This window comes from Ammospiza caudacuta, chromosome 6, assembly GCF_027887145.1.
Source record: "Ammospiza caudacuta isolate bAmmCau1 chromosome 6, bAmmCau1.pri, whole genome shotgun sequence".
NCBI classification, from domain to species: Eukaryota; Metazoa; Chordata; class Aves; order Passeriformes; family Passerellidae; genus Ammospiza; species Ammospiza caudacuta.
In genome coordinates this window covers 51,996,264-52,013,650 of record NC_080598.1, presented here as the reverse complement: position 1 = coordinate 52,013,650, position 17,387 = coordinate 51,996,264, and the positions used below count along the sequence as shown (strand labels likewise).

The 17,387-nt window shown below is 39.1% G+C and overlaps 1 protein-coding gene across 7 annotated transcripts in view; it reads right to left on the bottom strand.

Moving 5' to 3' along the window:
- Positions 1-16,786, bottom strand: part of PAPOLA (poly(A) polymerase alpha) — a 43,685-nt gene extending 26,899 nt beyond the window's left edge. For 3 of the 7 annotated variants that reach the window (XM_058807586.1, XM_058807587.1, XM_058807590.1), the window contains exons 1-6: positions 16,543-16,780; positions 8,065-8,235; positions 6,918-6,984; positions 5,509-5,590; positions 4,938-5,047; positions 2,988-3,041 (exon numbers count right to left, since the gene is read on the bottom strand). In XM_058807586.1, the coding sequence (XP_058663569.1) occupies positions 2,988-3,041; positions 4,938-5,047; positions 5,509-5,590; positions 6,918-6,984; positions 8,065-8,235; positions 16,543-16,550 (492 nt within the window). In that variant the 5' untranslated portion in view covers positions 16,551-16,780. Of the gene's footprint in view, positions 1-2,987; positions 3,042-4,937; positions 5,048-5,508; positions 5,591-6,917; positions 6,985-8,064; positions 8,764-16,542 lie in introns of those variants that run through there. The other 4 variants (XR_009274851.1, XM_058807588.1, XM_058807585.1 and 1 more) reach the window with 4 other exon arrangements.
- Between the last annotated feature and the right edge of the window lie 601 nt (positions 16,787-17,387).

Genomic DNA, 17,387 nt, shown 5'->3' with positions numbered 1-17,387 from the left:
AGATGCTTAATCTATCTTACAACTCCTTTTCCAAGAGGATAAAATACCTATTTAGATTAATATATAACCAGCACACACACAAAAACTATGCTGACTGCCAGTGTAAATAAAATCACCTGAGAACAAGCATCACTCCTAGGTCCAGAATACAAAATCCCACCAACATCAGAACACGCCATGAAAACATAAATCCTGGTTTTAGCTGAAATATTCTCAAATATTCTAGAGAAGAATTCCAGAGAAGACTGAGGAGAGTCCTCATTGCATCCCCTCATGAGGATGTTGAACATGACAAGGGGGCAGGTACAGATCTCTTCACTCTCGTAACCAGTTACAGGACTCAAGGAAACAGCATAATGCTGAGTCAGAGGAGGCTTAGATTACATATCAGGGAAAGCTTTTTCACCCAGAGGGTGGCTGGGAGCTCAAACAGGCTCCCCAGGTCAGTGATCACAGCCCCAAGCCTGACAGAGTTCAAGAAGCATTTGGAAAACCCTCTCAGGCTCAGGGGGTGACTCTTGGGATGTCCTACATAGGGCCAGGAGTTGGACTTCAATGATCCTGACGGGTTCCTTCCAACCCAACATATTCTATGAGTCCATGAAAATTACCATGGTAATAAGAAAGAGTAGGATACCTTTCCCATCCCCTGTAAAGCACATGTGTAACTATGTGACTCATTATATAAGACCAGTATCTATGAAGAGTCTACATACCTGATTACAGAAAAGTTTTGAAAATTCAGCAAAATGCTTAGCAAGCAGATACATTTTGAAATTACATGCAATTTTTTGCTATTACTTCTGCAATACTTAAACATAAGTTTTTCTAGGCCAAGAACATCTAAAACACTATTCAGCACTGAGTTATTTTACATTGCCCTGCACACAAGGACACTGCAAAGTGCAGAAGTCACTTTGCCTTTCCATCAGTTGATGAGAATATCAAGTGCCTATCAGCAGACTGTCTTCAAGGCAACAAAGGCACTTCACCAAATGAGGTTTTTAACCAAAGTGCTATCACTTGACCTACAAGGCAATGAAACACTGAGTACTACTGCATCAAGAACTAAACTGGTTTAGTTACATTAAAGTTATTTCAGATAAAGTGAAACTGAAGACACCTTAAAGACTTTTTGCAGGTACTTAAAACTTTGCATCCATCCATTTTAAACTATGAAGCCCTTCTCTGCAGGAAAGTATTTCCAAACTATTCAGTGCATTTTGTATTTAGAAGTCCTTAATAGCTGATCTTATCAACAACCTGTATTGCACACAGAAGTTCCTACTTGAGTCAAAAGTACTACTTCTCAGTGTAAAACAAGTTCAAAATTAACTTCAGCTTGAAATTCTGCTCTGATCTCTAGAAGGTCTAGCACCTCTAGATTCAAAGCTCATTGACATTTATTTTCAAATAAAGAAATTAACAGTGTGTCTTATGTAACTGGGGGACAGGTACTGGCAATCAAATACAAAGTACTCTACAGGAAAAAAAATTAAAATTTATTTTAAACAAGAACATAAAATTGGCATGTAAAAACTTATTTTCAGAATTTTTTTTGAAGTTTTAATAACAGGATCACCACAAAACTAAAGTCCTTTTCTTCAGTTATACTCTCTGGCATGTTTTGCCTGGGTTAGCAAAAGGAAAATGAAATTAAAATCTCTTGATACTGACATAGCTGGGCACAACCACAACTATCAGAAACTTGCCCAACAACACTGGTATGTACAAAGAGTGTACTTATGCTGTAAGAAAAAGTACTCTAATGCACTGTCAGCAACATGAGTTAAGTCTCAGTAATAAACCCAAGCCCATCAAAGCCCATCATAAATTACTAAATTGGAACAAGATATTACTTCTTTTAGAGGAAAGAGTCCTTTTCTTTTTCCCCTATTTGGTCTTGTACTTCAAATTTCTTTTTTTAAAAAGGAGAGACAAATCCAGCTTGAATGTCTAGAGGGAAAAAACCCCAATGTACAAAAACCAAACTGACCAGAGGACAGCTATGGCAAGTTTCAGCATCTAGAATGAATACCTAAGCTATGTAAACAGCAAACAGATTATCCAGAAAAATGTTCCTTCATACCCAACTGCATATGGACAGTATAAAATGGCTAACAGATACAAATTCCCAGACTGGGAGAGAAGAAATTGCCAATCTTGTGTACAATACTACACCATATCATTTGCCAGAAGATTAGCATGGTAATTCTTTCCCCTCTGTAAACTAACCTTCTTGTACCCACCAGTTACTGGTTGAGATCATCCAACTACAAGTCTCATTAACTGTGTGTATAAACAGGTTGTATGTTTTTGTCTTGTCACCAAGAGATAACAGTTTGACTGTGTAACAGTCTAACAAGAATAAACAGAGTATCTTTTGAAATCACCATGCCTGTTTCCTTAGTAAAAATCAAATCAGCAAGTTCAGTACTCCAAGACAGTTGATCCATCAGGCTGCAGCCACCAAAACCATTGTTCAGGTCACGTGTTTACAGATATGTCAAGAGATCAGGACAAAAGGAATACCTTCAGCAGCAAACTTTTGATAACTACTTAAAGACAACAACTTTCTATAATGTAGGATAATGAAGCAAATCTTCCATGTTTGGACAGTTAATCATTAGCATTGAAAAAAAATTCTGAAGCTATATTATTTAGAAATATAAATTTATTACATGTTAAGCCTAAATAATGCCTATACAGGTCAGTAAACTAATCAGTACAAGTGGGTAGCAGAGCCAAAAAGAAAAAAAGAACAGGGAGATATTCTGCACACAGCTTTAAGTCCATCAAGAAAAACTTATTTCAGTCTTAAATCTCCACTTGAAATTACACAACTGAGGACTGTTGACAAAATCTTAGGCATGAACATAGGAAAGTCACTTTAATAGCATTCATATTACTGAATAATGACTTAATAAGATCTTAAAAACTTTGTTTTAACCACGTTCTACCAAGACAAATTAAAAGAGGATCTTTACCTCTATTCCATCAAAACAAAGTTTAATAACTGGGACAAAAGCTTCTTCAACAGCCTGGGAAAAAAAAAAAAAAAGGTGCATTTTATTTTCAGTATAGAGAACATTTATAAACAATAGCTACCAGGTCTAGACAATCATAATGAAATGTTATTTATACCAATGCTTTTCTTCTTTCAGGTTGATTTTTGTCAGCAATGTCTTTCTCCACCACTGAGAACTTATGCAGTAAGCACTACCTACTATGTGCTGCAGCTGTCTAGATAATAATGATCCAAACTTGTACCAACCAGTTCTGATGGTGTTACCTCAAGGTTCAACCCTTTTCTCCCTACGCAGAAGACATGATCTTTTACTCTCCACAAATATCTCTTAAGTATTCCAAGACCAAGCTATGGGGAATTCTTGCTCTAAAAGGCCTATTATTTCTGCTTCTACAGTTGGTAAAGAAATGAGGAGAGGACTGTATAACTAGGCAACCTGACATCACCTAAAGCAGTACCAGTCTCCAATGGTCAAGCACATTTTGAAAATGTGTTTTGATGAAGAATATCACGATGCAACTTCACATCTCTTCTGGAATCAGCTACAAGTACCATTTTCTTGAACTGAGCATCTGAACTAAATGCAGATCTGCAGCACATGATTTTAGTAAAAGCAATGAACACTGCCTACCTCTAAATAAGAAATACTCTGAACTGTTGGAGGATAAACTTCCAAAAGTATTTCAGTTCTTAGAGACAACACTACTGTCTGTGCTCAAACCTTAGTTAGGTTATCTTAACAATACTGGTTGGTAGGATGGATCGACCCTAAGCAAAAATCAAATATAAAACATCTCATACTCACTACAGCAACCACTAAGAAAGTTTATGCTCCTCTAAAGGTGGACATGTACAAACTTCGAATACTAGCTGGAATGATCTAAAAGTATTATGACACCCTGACATAAAGGTTATTTGCATCACTACAGTGCTACACTGGATACCATACATACCTCGCTGCAAAATCAACTACATTACCTGGAGTTAAGAGTTTACAGTAAAGGTGAATGGAAACCTGAAAATCTGAATCCTCTCAAATACAGAATGTCAATTTAAAGATTACTGAATGTGTTCAAATAAGGTGTTGAAAACAGTTGTTTCAGTGCATATAGTGTTACCACTAGATGTTTGCGTTACCCTGGTAGTTACCAACTACAGGGTGCATAGATTAGAAAAATGCTGCAGAATCAGATGCATTTATTTTATGAAAGCAGGACTAAACCAAAGACTTGCCAGCAGCTATCTTCATCTAAAAAATAAAAAACTGGAGCAGAGAAAATTTGCTCTGAGCCAATATCAAGACTAAAGCTCCCACCAGCTGACTCAGAGAGGTGTCACTGAGGTATAACCGAAACAAAATACTGCATTAGTATGGTCTTCCACTACTATAAGGGAAATCTTCATCTTTAGAAGCTAAAAATCATGCACAAGCATTTAGTAACAAAACACACTAAAAATATAGCTTCCCTTTTCAAATGCACAGTTGACAGCCAATATAAAAAGTTTAGTTAATATTAACCACCATTACTGTTTATGTAAGCATGAAGTTATAAAAAAGCAGCATAAAATCTTCATTAAAACTAAACAAGCTTTGCTGTGAACCCTGTCAAACTAACATTTATATTTGTGTCTGTCTGCTTCTAGAGAATAAGCAGAAATTTTGCCATACTAACATACATGCTAAAAGAACATTACATTCAATTTTTTAAGTGTATCTACTAAGTGAGACCAGAGAAAATTCAGAAGAACCTCTATTTATTTCAACTCTTATGATAGGCTTTGCTGCAAGTTAAGAAAAAATCTTGAAGTCTTAAAAGTAAAGTTATATTTACTAATTTAATGCAACATCTTTCAGTACAGAATTCTCCTAATCCTCAGGTCAGCAAGCTGTACCAGGTGTTTCACATACCCTCAGATCTTTCACTTCTTCTTGCTGTTTTAACTTTTCATAAAACGATGTGAAAAAATCACTTCTTTCGACATGTCTTGGTGCAACACACAGGGCATCAATATCAGCACCTGAAATTGTTAATTAGCAGAAGTGCATTAGTCAATACTTCACATGCATAGAATGCCAGCAATAGATATATTTTTATTAATAATTAAGCAGTAAAATTTAGTTTCATCATGTGGAATGGTGGTTTTTTGAAATACTAAGTCAAACCAAATGAAAAATAATTCATGGCCATTAAACATACAGAACACATACATACACTCTTGCTTCAATTGTGGAACATGTGCAATTTTCTAAGAACAAAACATGAAATTATAAGTATACAACTTCCTCTGTCTTTAAATAATTTTCAACTTTGTTTCTCAATTCATGCTGAAAACATAATATAGGAATATAATTCTTTTCTTTAGAATGAAGACTAGAGATGGTTAACCAAAAAAATTAACAAATCTAACACCACCTCAAAATACAGCATGATCAGTCATTAGCTCAAAGACATGGATTTTTATCACAAAAGGGAAATTACCTTTTGTATGAACCCCTAATCTATACGATCCAAATGTAAAAATTTTTCCTCCAACGTTTTCTATCACCGATTGTGGAAGATTCTAAATGGAGCAAAAAAAAGGTTATTTTACCTTAACAACTTAAAACAACACAAGCCATTTATTTTCAAACAAGAAGGAAAATATTGCACAAAAATTATGCTGCTGAACTACTGAAATAATCTCAGTATTCACAGAAAAGACTGAGATACTTTTGCCACTTGGATCATTTATAACATCTCAACTACATTACACATTTCCACCTCCAACCTGGTAATTGTTGCACCAATTCTACACTTCAGGTGCAACAGCTTTATGATGTTACAGAGATCAAACATTTTGCTTACCACTCAGGCATTTTAGACAGACACAGAAATAGATGATGGATTCCAATTTAGAGCAACTCAAAACACACCCTACTCTATCAGTGTTTATTACATTACTTTCAGAGACACCTGTACCACAGCATTTGAATAAAAATTTGGGGTTAGGAAAGGCATTTATTTTATGCTTAAATTGTTTAGGTACATCTACTAAAATTTCTAGTCTTTAAAAAACTGTTGAATCCACAGTACTGTGGGCAAATGGGCTATCCTTTCATAACAGGATGCAATGCTACAACCTGAAATCCTACATGAATGTTTGTTCACACATCAGAAGACAAAATAAAGCCATACTTCTATTTTCAATGTACATGATATTAACTTAAGCAGCCTTCAATCTTACATGGGTCATGATATTCTCACTATTTTGCTTTCAAGGACCAAGACACACACAGCAGGACTGTCCCTGCTCATAATCTTGTTCATATATAAATTCTCATTGCATAAGGAAAGTGTACAGAAAACATACAATCCCAAATACACATAAAGCAAAATAGCTTAAAAAAATCAGGTGTTTGTTTCCTCTTAAAAAAAAAAAAAAAACACTACAATCACACAAATCTATAACCAGTCAATATGTGTGAGAACACTGATTGCTATAACCTGGCAAAAACTGTATCAGCATTATCAGTGTACAAAAGTAACATTACAGGAACAACGTTAAAGAAAAAGACCACAGACAACAAAGATGCAGTAAGTTCATTTTAAGATTAAGCACTGTTTCACAAAAGCAAATACTCTAAGCCTGTGATTAGTACAGTACTATATGCAGGAATTTTGAGAAAAAGACAAGTTACATCTATCAGTTCCTTTCTTTGACAAGGTTCTACTACTATGAAGAGGCAATGCTGCTTGTAAACAAAAGAAACTACACAAGGTTGGTATCTCTTTTGATTCCCCAAATCTGAGGTTCATTCCATTTAGTACAAGAACGTGCTTTAGAGTAATCTCCCTACAGCACTCTTCAAAACACAATATTGGCAGCCTCATGTAAAGCACACCCATACCTTGCTTTCACTGATTTCTCGGATCCATTCCTTTACCAAGTTATTTAATTTTCCCAAAATTAGAATCCTATTAATAAAACAGCAGAATGACAGGTTACAAACTTAGACAAAACTAGTAGAATTTTATATCATTATAATGTTATCATCATAACACGGTAAGTCAACTTGAGTAACATTACAGTTCTAATTAGAGATCTTGCTATATATACATATATACTGAAAGAGTTACTCCCACAACATTCCCACTATTTTTCAACCCTTAGAAACATTCAAGAGATTTAAGCTCCAAAAAAATGAAAGCATGCAAGGCATACACACATGAATTCAACTCATTTGCAAAATAAAATGGTAATTTGTATAACTCATGCATCTAAAAGAACAGTGACAAGCAGTACTGAGAGGGGGGGGAAATCCTCAAAAAGCTTAATAAGGAAAAAAAAGTATGAAGTCCATTACAATGAAGTAATGATGAAGGGGAAAAAAATGCAAACCAGCCTCCTAAATTTTAAGGCCATTGTAATTCCTCTCTGTGTTTTGAGGTATTACTCTTAATTGTGAAGCAAAGTGAAAATCTTCTAGGATAGAAATCCATTTTAATTTAGGTGAAATGTACATTTTTGAGCTGAGTCTGTGGTTAGAAACCGTAGTTATTTAGCCAGACTGCAAGGCCTAAGCTCAGTGAAGTTACTTCAGCGAAGGACAGAGATAAAGGGGGGAGACAGAAGATGATAGAGACAGGGACTGCTCTAAGGGCAAGTCAGCCTGACCTTGGAATTCTTTGTGATAAAAAGGAACTAGTGGTAAAAGTCACACGAAACCCATAAAAAGGAATGTGTATGAACCTATTGTGAAACTGTATGCATATGTATTTGGGAGGGGATAAAAGGAGACCTGAGGTTCTCAGAGGTAGGCATGCCTTTTAAGGAGAGCATTCTCCGCTTGTGTCCAGCGCTGCAATAAACATACCGAGCTTTACAACTTTTATAAAGTTGTGAGGTTTCTTCTTTTCTCCGCAAAACAATTGAGAAAAATTGAGCTTACAATTCCACTAGGCGTTTAAGAAAGCATTTGAAAGAACACACACACACTTGGTGTTCAGCAGTCACACATGAACCTCATGACAGGACGCCAAACAGTGTTCACTCACCTGCGCTGCAGCTCCTCTTCCTCTTCAAACACGCCATAAGGTTTTAGGGTTTCGATTAATTTCTGGGTAAGCATGCAGTCAAACTCCTTGGGGGCAGCTAAACTGATGGGTGAGGTAATGCCATAATGCTTCTGTAGTTGCTGTGTTTGTGATCCCTGGGTTGTAACGGGACTAATAAAGGCAATTGGATAAAGTTACTGACAGAAACAAAACCAAAGAAATTTATTTTTTCTAATCAGAGTAGACAAGAGATACATACTAAGAAGAAAAAAAAGTTAAGCTTAGTGTGAGCATTTTCAGCCCAAATCACTCTGTTCAGTCTGTCCTGCTAAGGACACCAATAGAATTACCTTTCACCTTCTTTTAATATGCATTCATTTTTTTCCCCCCCATATTTTTTTTTTTTTTCATTCTACTAGGGCAAAACCTGTTTGGGCTCCTTCACTTTCATAAAGCCTAAAGTAAAGAGAACTCCTATGTCAAAAAGTCAAGCTGACAGCAAAAGTGAAAGACCCACTCTTGGCAGGCATAACATTCCTTGGTTATACTGCTCCAGTGCCAGCCCTGCATGTTAACACCTATTATATCCTATTTCTATCATACAAAATGAGAAATATTTTCACAAGGCTAGCTACCTATTACATGTGGAAGAACTAAATCAGTACTTCAATTTTACTTCATTATTTGTCACAGTCATCTCAAGATTTCATTCCTCATTTCCATAAAGGCTATTAAAAAAACCCCTAAATTAAAAATTGGCGAGAATACACAAAACATGATATAGTTTTCCAGAAGTTGAATCCATTTAATAACAATTTCAAGTACTATAATTTGTTTGCAATCAAGAATTTAGTCACAATGCAAGCTTAAGCACATCTGTCCCTTTGCTCATCAGCAAAAAAAAAAAAAAAAAAAAAAAAGCACATCAAGAAAAACATTAAAAAGTGCACATTTAAAAAAATTAACCATCAAGTAATCGTGGAGACTAGGGCAATGTGTCAAATTATTTTCTACTTTTATCCTTTAGCTGATAAAAAATCTGGTAGGAGTTGAATAAATCATATACATCCTAGGACTTTGGGTGTCAATGAAAACATTTTTCTTTAAAAAAATCTGTTCAGATGAATTACATAAAACAGTAATTCAAATTAAGGACAAAGGAAGCCCCTAAAACTTTTTGCTCCTTTTAAAACTTTCTTCTCTTAAAAAAAAAAAAAAAAACACCAAAAAACTTTAGGAATGTCAACACAAGTAGTAGCTTCAGCCACTTAACTGCCTCTAAAAAAAGCAGCCAGAAAACAAAAAGTGTCAATGTATAAACATCCTTTGAATAATTTAACTTATACTACAAAGCAAGTTGTTTGAACTACATTTTCTCTCCTACTGCCAACTGTTATTTTGAAATAAAAAAATATATGCTTTTTAATTTAAGATTTTTCAGTTTACTTTTGCAGATTTTTTAAAGCAGTAATATAAAACAATCAATAATTCAGCTTTATGTAAAAATTTCCTAATGGTCTAATTTTCACCCATTCATAGTAAGAAACTGAATCCAATTCAGCAGATTAGACTTCACTGAAAGGGCTGGCAAAACACAGCCTGAGAGATCCTGTTACTAGATTTCAAAAAAGACACAATGTCACTCAAAACCAGATTCTGCTGAGCTAATTTCTGAAGCCACAAATGCTGACAGAGGCCTCTATATTGCCCCTACTCGTAAGGGCTATGATTCATAAATTCAAGAGCTAACAACTAAACATAATCCTTTACATTGTCCATAAAATACAGTGCATAACCCCCAGCCAAACATCAGCTCTCTCCCTCGTGTGGTGTACACGCAGCCCTGGCAGTGCCATGTGCAGCTCTGCCTCCCGAACACCTCACTGCAGCGTTCCCGCAGCCCCCACAGGCCCGCCAGAGCATGGCCACAGGGCGCGACCCGCCCTGACACTGCTCACTAAAACGACAGCTTCAAACAGCCAGTGACATCGATCACCAGATAAACACCTCTGGGAACTGCTACATAAAGCCAGCTACGGTTCTTACATTTACTTTTATAATAATGGAATAACGATGCTATCAACAGCATCGGACCTCCCCAACACAAGCGTTCCAGGTATTTTTGAGCACTGAGGAGTTAGTAAGTACCCTTGCACTGGGTTAGTGTGTAACAATTCTCAGCACAGACGCCTTCAAGACCTTACAGCTGCAGAAGACAGTTAACATATATTAACATTGAAGAAAACATAGGTAATTTCCAGATAAAAACATTTAAATTGAAGCTCTGCTGTTTACACCTCTAGTTTAAGGTTTCTGTCGCACAACAAAGAATATGAAAAAAATTCCTTTGGAAAATTCAAGAAAAAATAGTATGGCAAGAAAGTTTGTTAAACTTAATGAAGGACAGAATAAAGTAACTTATTCTGTCCATGTATTCACTTAAAAGGCAGCATGAAAGTTCATATAAACAAACAAGTAAAGGTATATCCTCTCCCTGCCTCCTACCTTCCATGGAGATCATACTCACACTCCAATATCTTCCCTTAGTCACACATGGGCTTATGGACATTCCACTTTTTACTTGTGACACATCCAGAGAAGACGTGTCACTCAAGCTCCCAATTTTATTCAAAGAGAAAGGTGAAAAGTCAGGGAAGTATCAGTGCTGACCTGCTACCCAAACAGATTAGGGATTAGCCTTGCTGGGAAGTCAATACCTTGATGGTAAATCACTTCTGCTTCTCACTGAAGTTACACATTAACAACATGCAGAGTATTAAACAACAACTGAAGTTCCATCTCAGCTACTCACTCTTGACAACAGCAGATTTGGCAGATCACCTGGGTCTGACACAACTGAAAGCATGTCTAGGGCTTGTTGAGTTGTGGGATTTTTTGTTTTGGGTTTTTGTGTTTGTTGTTTGGTTTTTAATAAAAAAGGAAAACCAAACCAAAATAACAAAATAAACAAACCAACCAAACAAAAAAAAAAAAAAAAAAGCTAAGCATTTCTTTTTAAGATCATAAAGAAAATTAAGATACAGTTTGGGGCTTTTGGGTTTGTTTCTTGTCAACCACACATAAACATGAAGATCATCCTATCATTCTGAGATGACCATGAGCTATCTGTCAATCACACAAATACAAAATAAAGTCACAGAAAATTATATAGAGTTAAATTTAACATGCTATTGTTGCAGCTCTGGTTTAATTTTTGAAGAACTTATACTAACAATTTACCATGTGCAAGCTGGGCAACAGCTACAGTGGATTTATTCTACAGCGTTATGATTCAGTATTTCAGATTCAAATATTAATTTAATCAGCAAGAAACATACATGTCTTTCTTCCCCATATAAGAATACAGACACAATCTAGTCTGTGTTAAGCTGAAGGCAGTGCAGCCAAACTTTTTCCTCAGAACTTCAAGTTTTGGTAGGCAGTATCTTTTTATATTGTTACCAGTGACTACCAAACTAAAAGAATACACCTTAGATATATGGTCACTGCTAAAACCCATTTTAAACAGAATGCAGAAGTGGAAGAAAAAAACCCGAATAAAGCTTGTAAGAAGCTTTACAGTTTCCAGAGCAAACACCTCTAAACTCCTTTATATGGAAGTGACTAAATGTTGTTCTAAGGCAGAGGAGGATTTACAGTGCATCTTTTGAAGATCAGGTGATAGCCTGAACACATCCATTTAAACTGAACACAGCACAAATACAGCTATACCTACATAACACTGTCCCATATATAACCAAGACTTTGATAATAATTCCAAGTTCTGTACTATTGTTTGCTTTTAGAACACTAGAACCTTTCTCCATCCTCAAAAAAATCAGCAATCCTGTCTTGAACTTTTTCAGATGTGCTCTGTATTTAAACCAACTTCTACTCCAACTAGAAAACCTGTCTTTCTAAACACTTGTTCTTCTTCTCTCCCTGTATTCCACATCCCTTCTAATAGTACTATTTTTAGTGTTATTTCTGTTGAGATTTTACATTTATCAAAAACAAAACACAGTTGCTGTCAGCACCACACTATCTAAATATTATGCTCCTGAAATTTGGGAAACATCACAAAAATAAAAGACACTACAAACAACTGAAATATTAAAAATACATAGCCTAATACTGAAAAAATCATAACAATTTAAATCCCCCCAAGTTTCAAACTCATCCAGATACTAAGACAAAGTACACAACTTAAGGATTCTCAATTATTATCTTCACTTCTCTATTTGCCTCCACTGATTAGCTCAGCAAAATGTACTCCTTTTTATTTGCTGATGAAGACACCCAAGTCAGATTCCTGGAACAATACTGGTCATCACACCATCTGGTTAACCAGCTGGAGCTAAATCATGGAGCTCAAGCTCCACTGTGTCCAGATTCAGACAAACTCTACTGAGGAGTTTTGCTTCATTTTAAATTTCCTTCAGCAATGAGTGACTGGCAATTCAGAGTGAAGATTCCAACTTAATGCTTACATCATCACTCCAACACGAAGTTTCAAAAATCTAGGCAGGAAACACCAATAAAGTCTGTGCAAATCAGTTACTGGGAATATGTGTTTCAAATGGTTAAGACAATACAGCTGTCCCCCCAAATAAAAGTTTCAATATCTAGCAGAATATTACTGGACCATTCAGGCCATGAATTATGTCCTCAACTGTCAGTATGAGGTGCTCAAAACAAACACTGGCTTGAACACAGGCACTGGAGCAATTGCAGGTAACAGGGGTACAGAAGAGGCTCACCTATGGCAGAAGCTCATTCACAGACATTCTGCTAACCCTGGACACTCTCCTGAGCTCTCTGGCTCTTCTGTTCACACAGAAGAACAAGAACGGCAGCATGAGCAAACAAAAATCCAATCCACAACCCATCTCACTAACACAGCTGAAGGAGAAGTTTCTCAAGTTTAAAGAAAAGAAAGGGCTAATGAACTGCACAGGCAGCAGCTGAACCAAAAACTATTCTTATGGCTATATGGGAGACAAAAAACTCAAGAGCAATTTAAGAAATTCAGTAAGGCTGAATCAAAAGATAACAGGGACTATAAACTAAGAACTAGGAATCTCACAAAGCATTTCACTGTTAAGAGATTAATTTGTCTCAGTGGTAAAATCTGCTCAGCCCAAAATAACTGGGCTTCCCAGTTCTGTGCAGTACCTTTACACTAACAGGTATAATCTCAGTCCTTTTTTAGAGTGATACTGGAAGACTGAAAGCTACTGCAAAACCATATATCCTTGCATCTAATCCTCAGCACACATTTTTGTATTATTGCTTCTCAGTTAAGAAAGCTATCACTTTATGTTATAACAACTATTCCTCTAAAGTCAGTCCACTGCTCTCCAAAGTTAAGAATAATTTAATTCCTTTACTAACAGCCTATAAAATTCTCAACTCCCTCTGCCCAGAAACACTACTTATCCATTCCCAGTCAGCACAAGGCATTTTAAATACAATGCTGTATTTCCAGCATGTAAACTGACAGTCTCTAATGAAAAGTGAAGAAAACAATGACTTTGCCTATGTCTACAGCGAAGTCCAGTGAAAGAGAAAATGAGAAGTCTTACTTCAAAAGTGAGAATCAGCTTGACTGTCCACTGGAAACAATAACTCTTAATGACAATCCAAAACTCTAATATAGAAGTTAGCAATACTAATAATACTTAAAAATTATAGATCTTATGGCACTTTTAAAATGTTCATGTATATGCCTCAAAGCACTTTTCCACTTCTTGTAACAGAATAAAATAAAACATATCCAAAGTGTTTTGCCATGAATTCAGCACACACAGACATTCAGCTCCTTACCAAGAAACAGATTCATGTTGTCTCTATTTGGAGGGTTAGAAGGCCCCAGGTTACATGAAAAGAGCATATCATCACTCTCATAAACACAGCTCCACCTTCACTGAGTCAGAAGCCTTTCTGTATAAGCCCCAGATCCAACCAAAACACATGAACAGCTTAGTGAATTCATCCTTCCCTGGTATCTTATGTTTCAGATAATGCACAGGACCATTCCATACCTAACCATGCACTCAAATCTATCTTTATGACAGGGGAAATGGTCATCCTTGTTTCTAATCAGCTTTTCTGTAAAGACTTTTTCCTTATACAGCTCCTAGTGCTCCCCACATGAGAATTCTAACAAAAAGTCATTAAAGTTTCTAAAATAAATTTTAATATTTAAAAAAATATTGAAGGCTTCTGTAAATGCCAGATATCAGCATCAGCAGTCTTACTATTGATATACCACGTACAGGGAGAATTTGATTGGTTTTCTACTTTTGTTAATAAGTGCAATATGAACATTGCTGAACTCTGGAGAACCCGGAACTCCAAGTCAAGAATGACAACCTCTGGTTGTATAAGAAATAAGATTTGACAAGGCCTGTCAACTGTAAACACCAGGGCTGAAAACGCAGTTTGAACAACATATTGAAAAGTCAGGCAAAAAAAAAAAAAAAAAAGAAAAAAGAACATTTTGTCACCATGAAAGTTTGGCAGTAACATAGGGTTATTCTACTTTCACTCAACAAGATTATCGTCCAGAAGACAGAATCAACTGTCTGGAAAGAATTACAGAGGAAAAATCTTCCCAAGCTGCCTCTTTCTCTTCTCTAAAGTCAGAGGCTTCACTTCACAAACTCAAGAATTAGCATTACCAGCATTTCTACTTAGTGGCATTATAATACTTTAAAGTCTTGACTGGATGACACCAAGTCAACAATGTCAAACATACAAATGACAGAACAAATGCATAAACTGAAAAAGGCCCATTTTTGCTAACTACAATAAATCTCCTGTACTAGTTAAGTTGCCAAATAATGTTTACACTGAAAATAGAAATAACTTGGTGCCACTGTAACAATGTACTGTTATTTAAGTGTGTCTAGTTAAAGTATCGTAGACACCTACATCAAGAGAAATTATCAAATCATTCCAAAATTTTCAAAATTGAAGATGGCTGTTATTACAACACATAAAAGTAGCCCAAACTTTTATATGTTGTTACTAAGCCTTTGGAATTTATGTAGTCACAACACAATAAGCTAAGAATGAAAGCAAGTGGAATAAATACCCTCCCATTTTCCTGAGGCTGAAAAGCCTAACCAACTTCAAAAGCTGACTTCTGGTAACTTTTCATTGCCATAATTAACATGTGCAAAACTCACCTATAAAGACATTGGCGCTTCGTTATACAACCATTAGAACCTACTCAGCATAACCATGTTCCTTCCTGCATTCACCCACTGGTTCCTTCCCTGCCATAAACCCTCTCAGATAAGTTTCTATCATGTCATCCACCCCATGACTAACTTTGCAGTACTTCAGACTGAATTAACAAGCACAACAGACAACCCTGGCTATTCGCCACTTAAAAGTTGATATATTTTTAACCACAGTGAATAAGCCCAAATTGTAACAGAGAGAGAAAGAGTGTGGAATCACAAACTCTTTAAATTTCTCCTTCAACGAAAAAAAAACCCCACCACACAAACAAAAAACCAAATAAACAGACCAACCGAGCAAAATACATAAACATGCCTTATTCTGAAATGTCACTTGATAACCTACACATCACTGTTTCCCTCGATCTCTATCGCGTAATAAAATACTAAGATTGTGAACTTCAGAACTGAGGAGCTTTAAGTTTTGTCGTCTCAATCAGAATTTGTAAAAACGTCAGCGATGAGGGACGGGAAAAAAAAAAAAAAAAAAAGGAAGCGAAAAAAAAAAAAGCCAGAGGTAAAAGAAAAAATCAGCGAACAAACTGGGCTGAATAAGGTCACACTTGGTTATTCCCGACTGCCAGCAGGGTCACGGCACGGCCCGGGCAGCGCACAGGCGCCGCGGCTGCCGCCGGCGGCGGGAGGGACGCGCGGGCCCGTCCACCGGCCGGGGGCGCTGCCCGGAGCCGCCGGGAGCGGGGGGTTCCAAGGGCAGCACGCCGGGCTCGGGGAGCCCCCCGGAACCAGCGGCCCAGGGTCTCCTGCCCGGAACGGGGATAAACTGCCCGCGTGGTCACAGCGGGAGAGACCTCACGGGGCTGGGGGAAAGCGCTTCACCCTTAGCGGCCGGGGCGAGCGAGGGACAAACACGCGGGTCTCGCCCCTCCGTGCGCCCTGAGCCAGCAGCGGCGAGCGGAGGCCGCCGCACGCGTTCCCCCCGCCCCGTACGTTGCCGCTGCGAGATCGCAAAAGCGGCGACAACAAGGCAAAAGCCGTGTCGCTATCACTCCGGGGCTCGCACGATGGGGGGCGAGAAAGCGTGGAGCTCCGGCGGCGCGGGCAGCAGCGCCAGGGCCGCACACTGCGGCAGCGGAAGCGCCCGGGCCGAGGGGACCGCGCGGGGGAAGGGCCCGAGCCCCGGCAGGAAGGGCCCGGGCATGTGGGGAGCGCCGGGCTCGGGCCGGCACAACGCGAGCCCCGAGCGCGCCCCGCGAGCTCCCGGACTTACAACGGCATCGTCTCTCCGGCCCCTCCTCCTCCTCCTCCGCCGCCGCCGCCACCACCGCCGCCGCGTCGTCCCCTTCTTCCTCCTCTTCTCCCTCCTCACCCACCGCTGCCGCCTGAGGACCGGTCACTCGTCCCGCGGAGCGGCGGGAGCCGCGACCATGGCACGGGCCGGGGCCAGGCCCCGGGAGCGGAGGGAGCGGCTGTGCCGGGCCCGGCCGCCGCTGCCGCTTCACTCGCCTCTTCCCCTCCGGCCTTCTAACATGGCGCCCGGACGCTACCACAGCAACGTCCCGGGGCGGGGGGGGCCTGACGCAGCGCTGCGAACACCCCCGCACGGCGCGCACGCTCGCCCGGCCGCGCGTGCGCAGAGGGAGGCGGGGCCGCGGGGCACGCTGGGGAGTGTAGTCGCGGTGGCGCCGGCAGCGGCGCCGGCCGAGGTTTGAAAACAAAGCGCCAACGGCCGCGGGGCGGCGCGTGCGCGGGGCCGGGCGGGACGGGAGCGGACGGGACGGGAGCGGCTCGGCTCGGCTCGGCTCGGCTCGGCTCGGCTCGGCTCGGCTCGGCTCGGCTCGGCACCGCGGAGTCTCGGAGAGCCGGCCCGGCGCTCTGGGCTCGGAAGGGGCTCGTTCAAAGGCAGCACCGTGCGTGGCTTGGGCTGCCCCCGTCGGGCTCACTGAGCATTCGTGCCCTGCGCAAAGCAAAGCGAACGGATTGTAAGAGTTGTCCTTGAAACATCTGCCTGGAGTAGCCTGCATAAACTTTCAGAATATTATACAAAAGTCACACTCTTTATAGATTAGTTCAAAACTTTATTGTTAGAAAAGTCAGTGCATTACAGTAACTCTA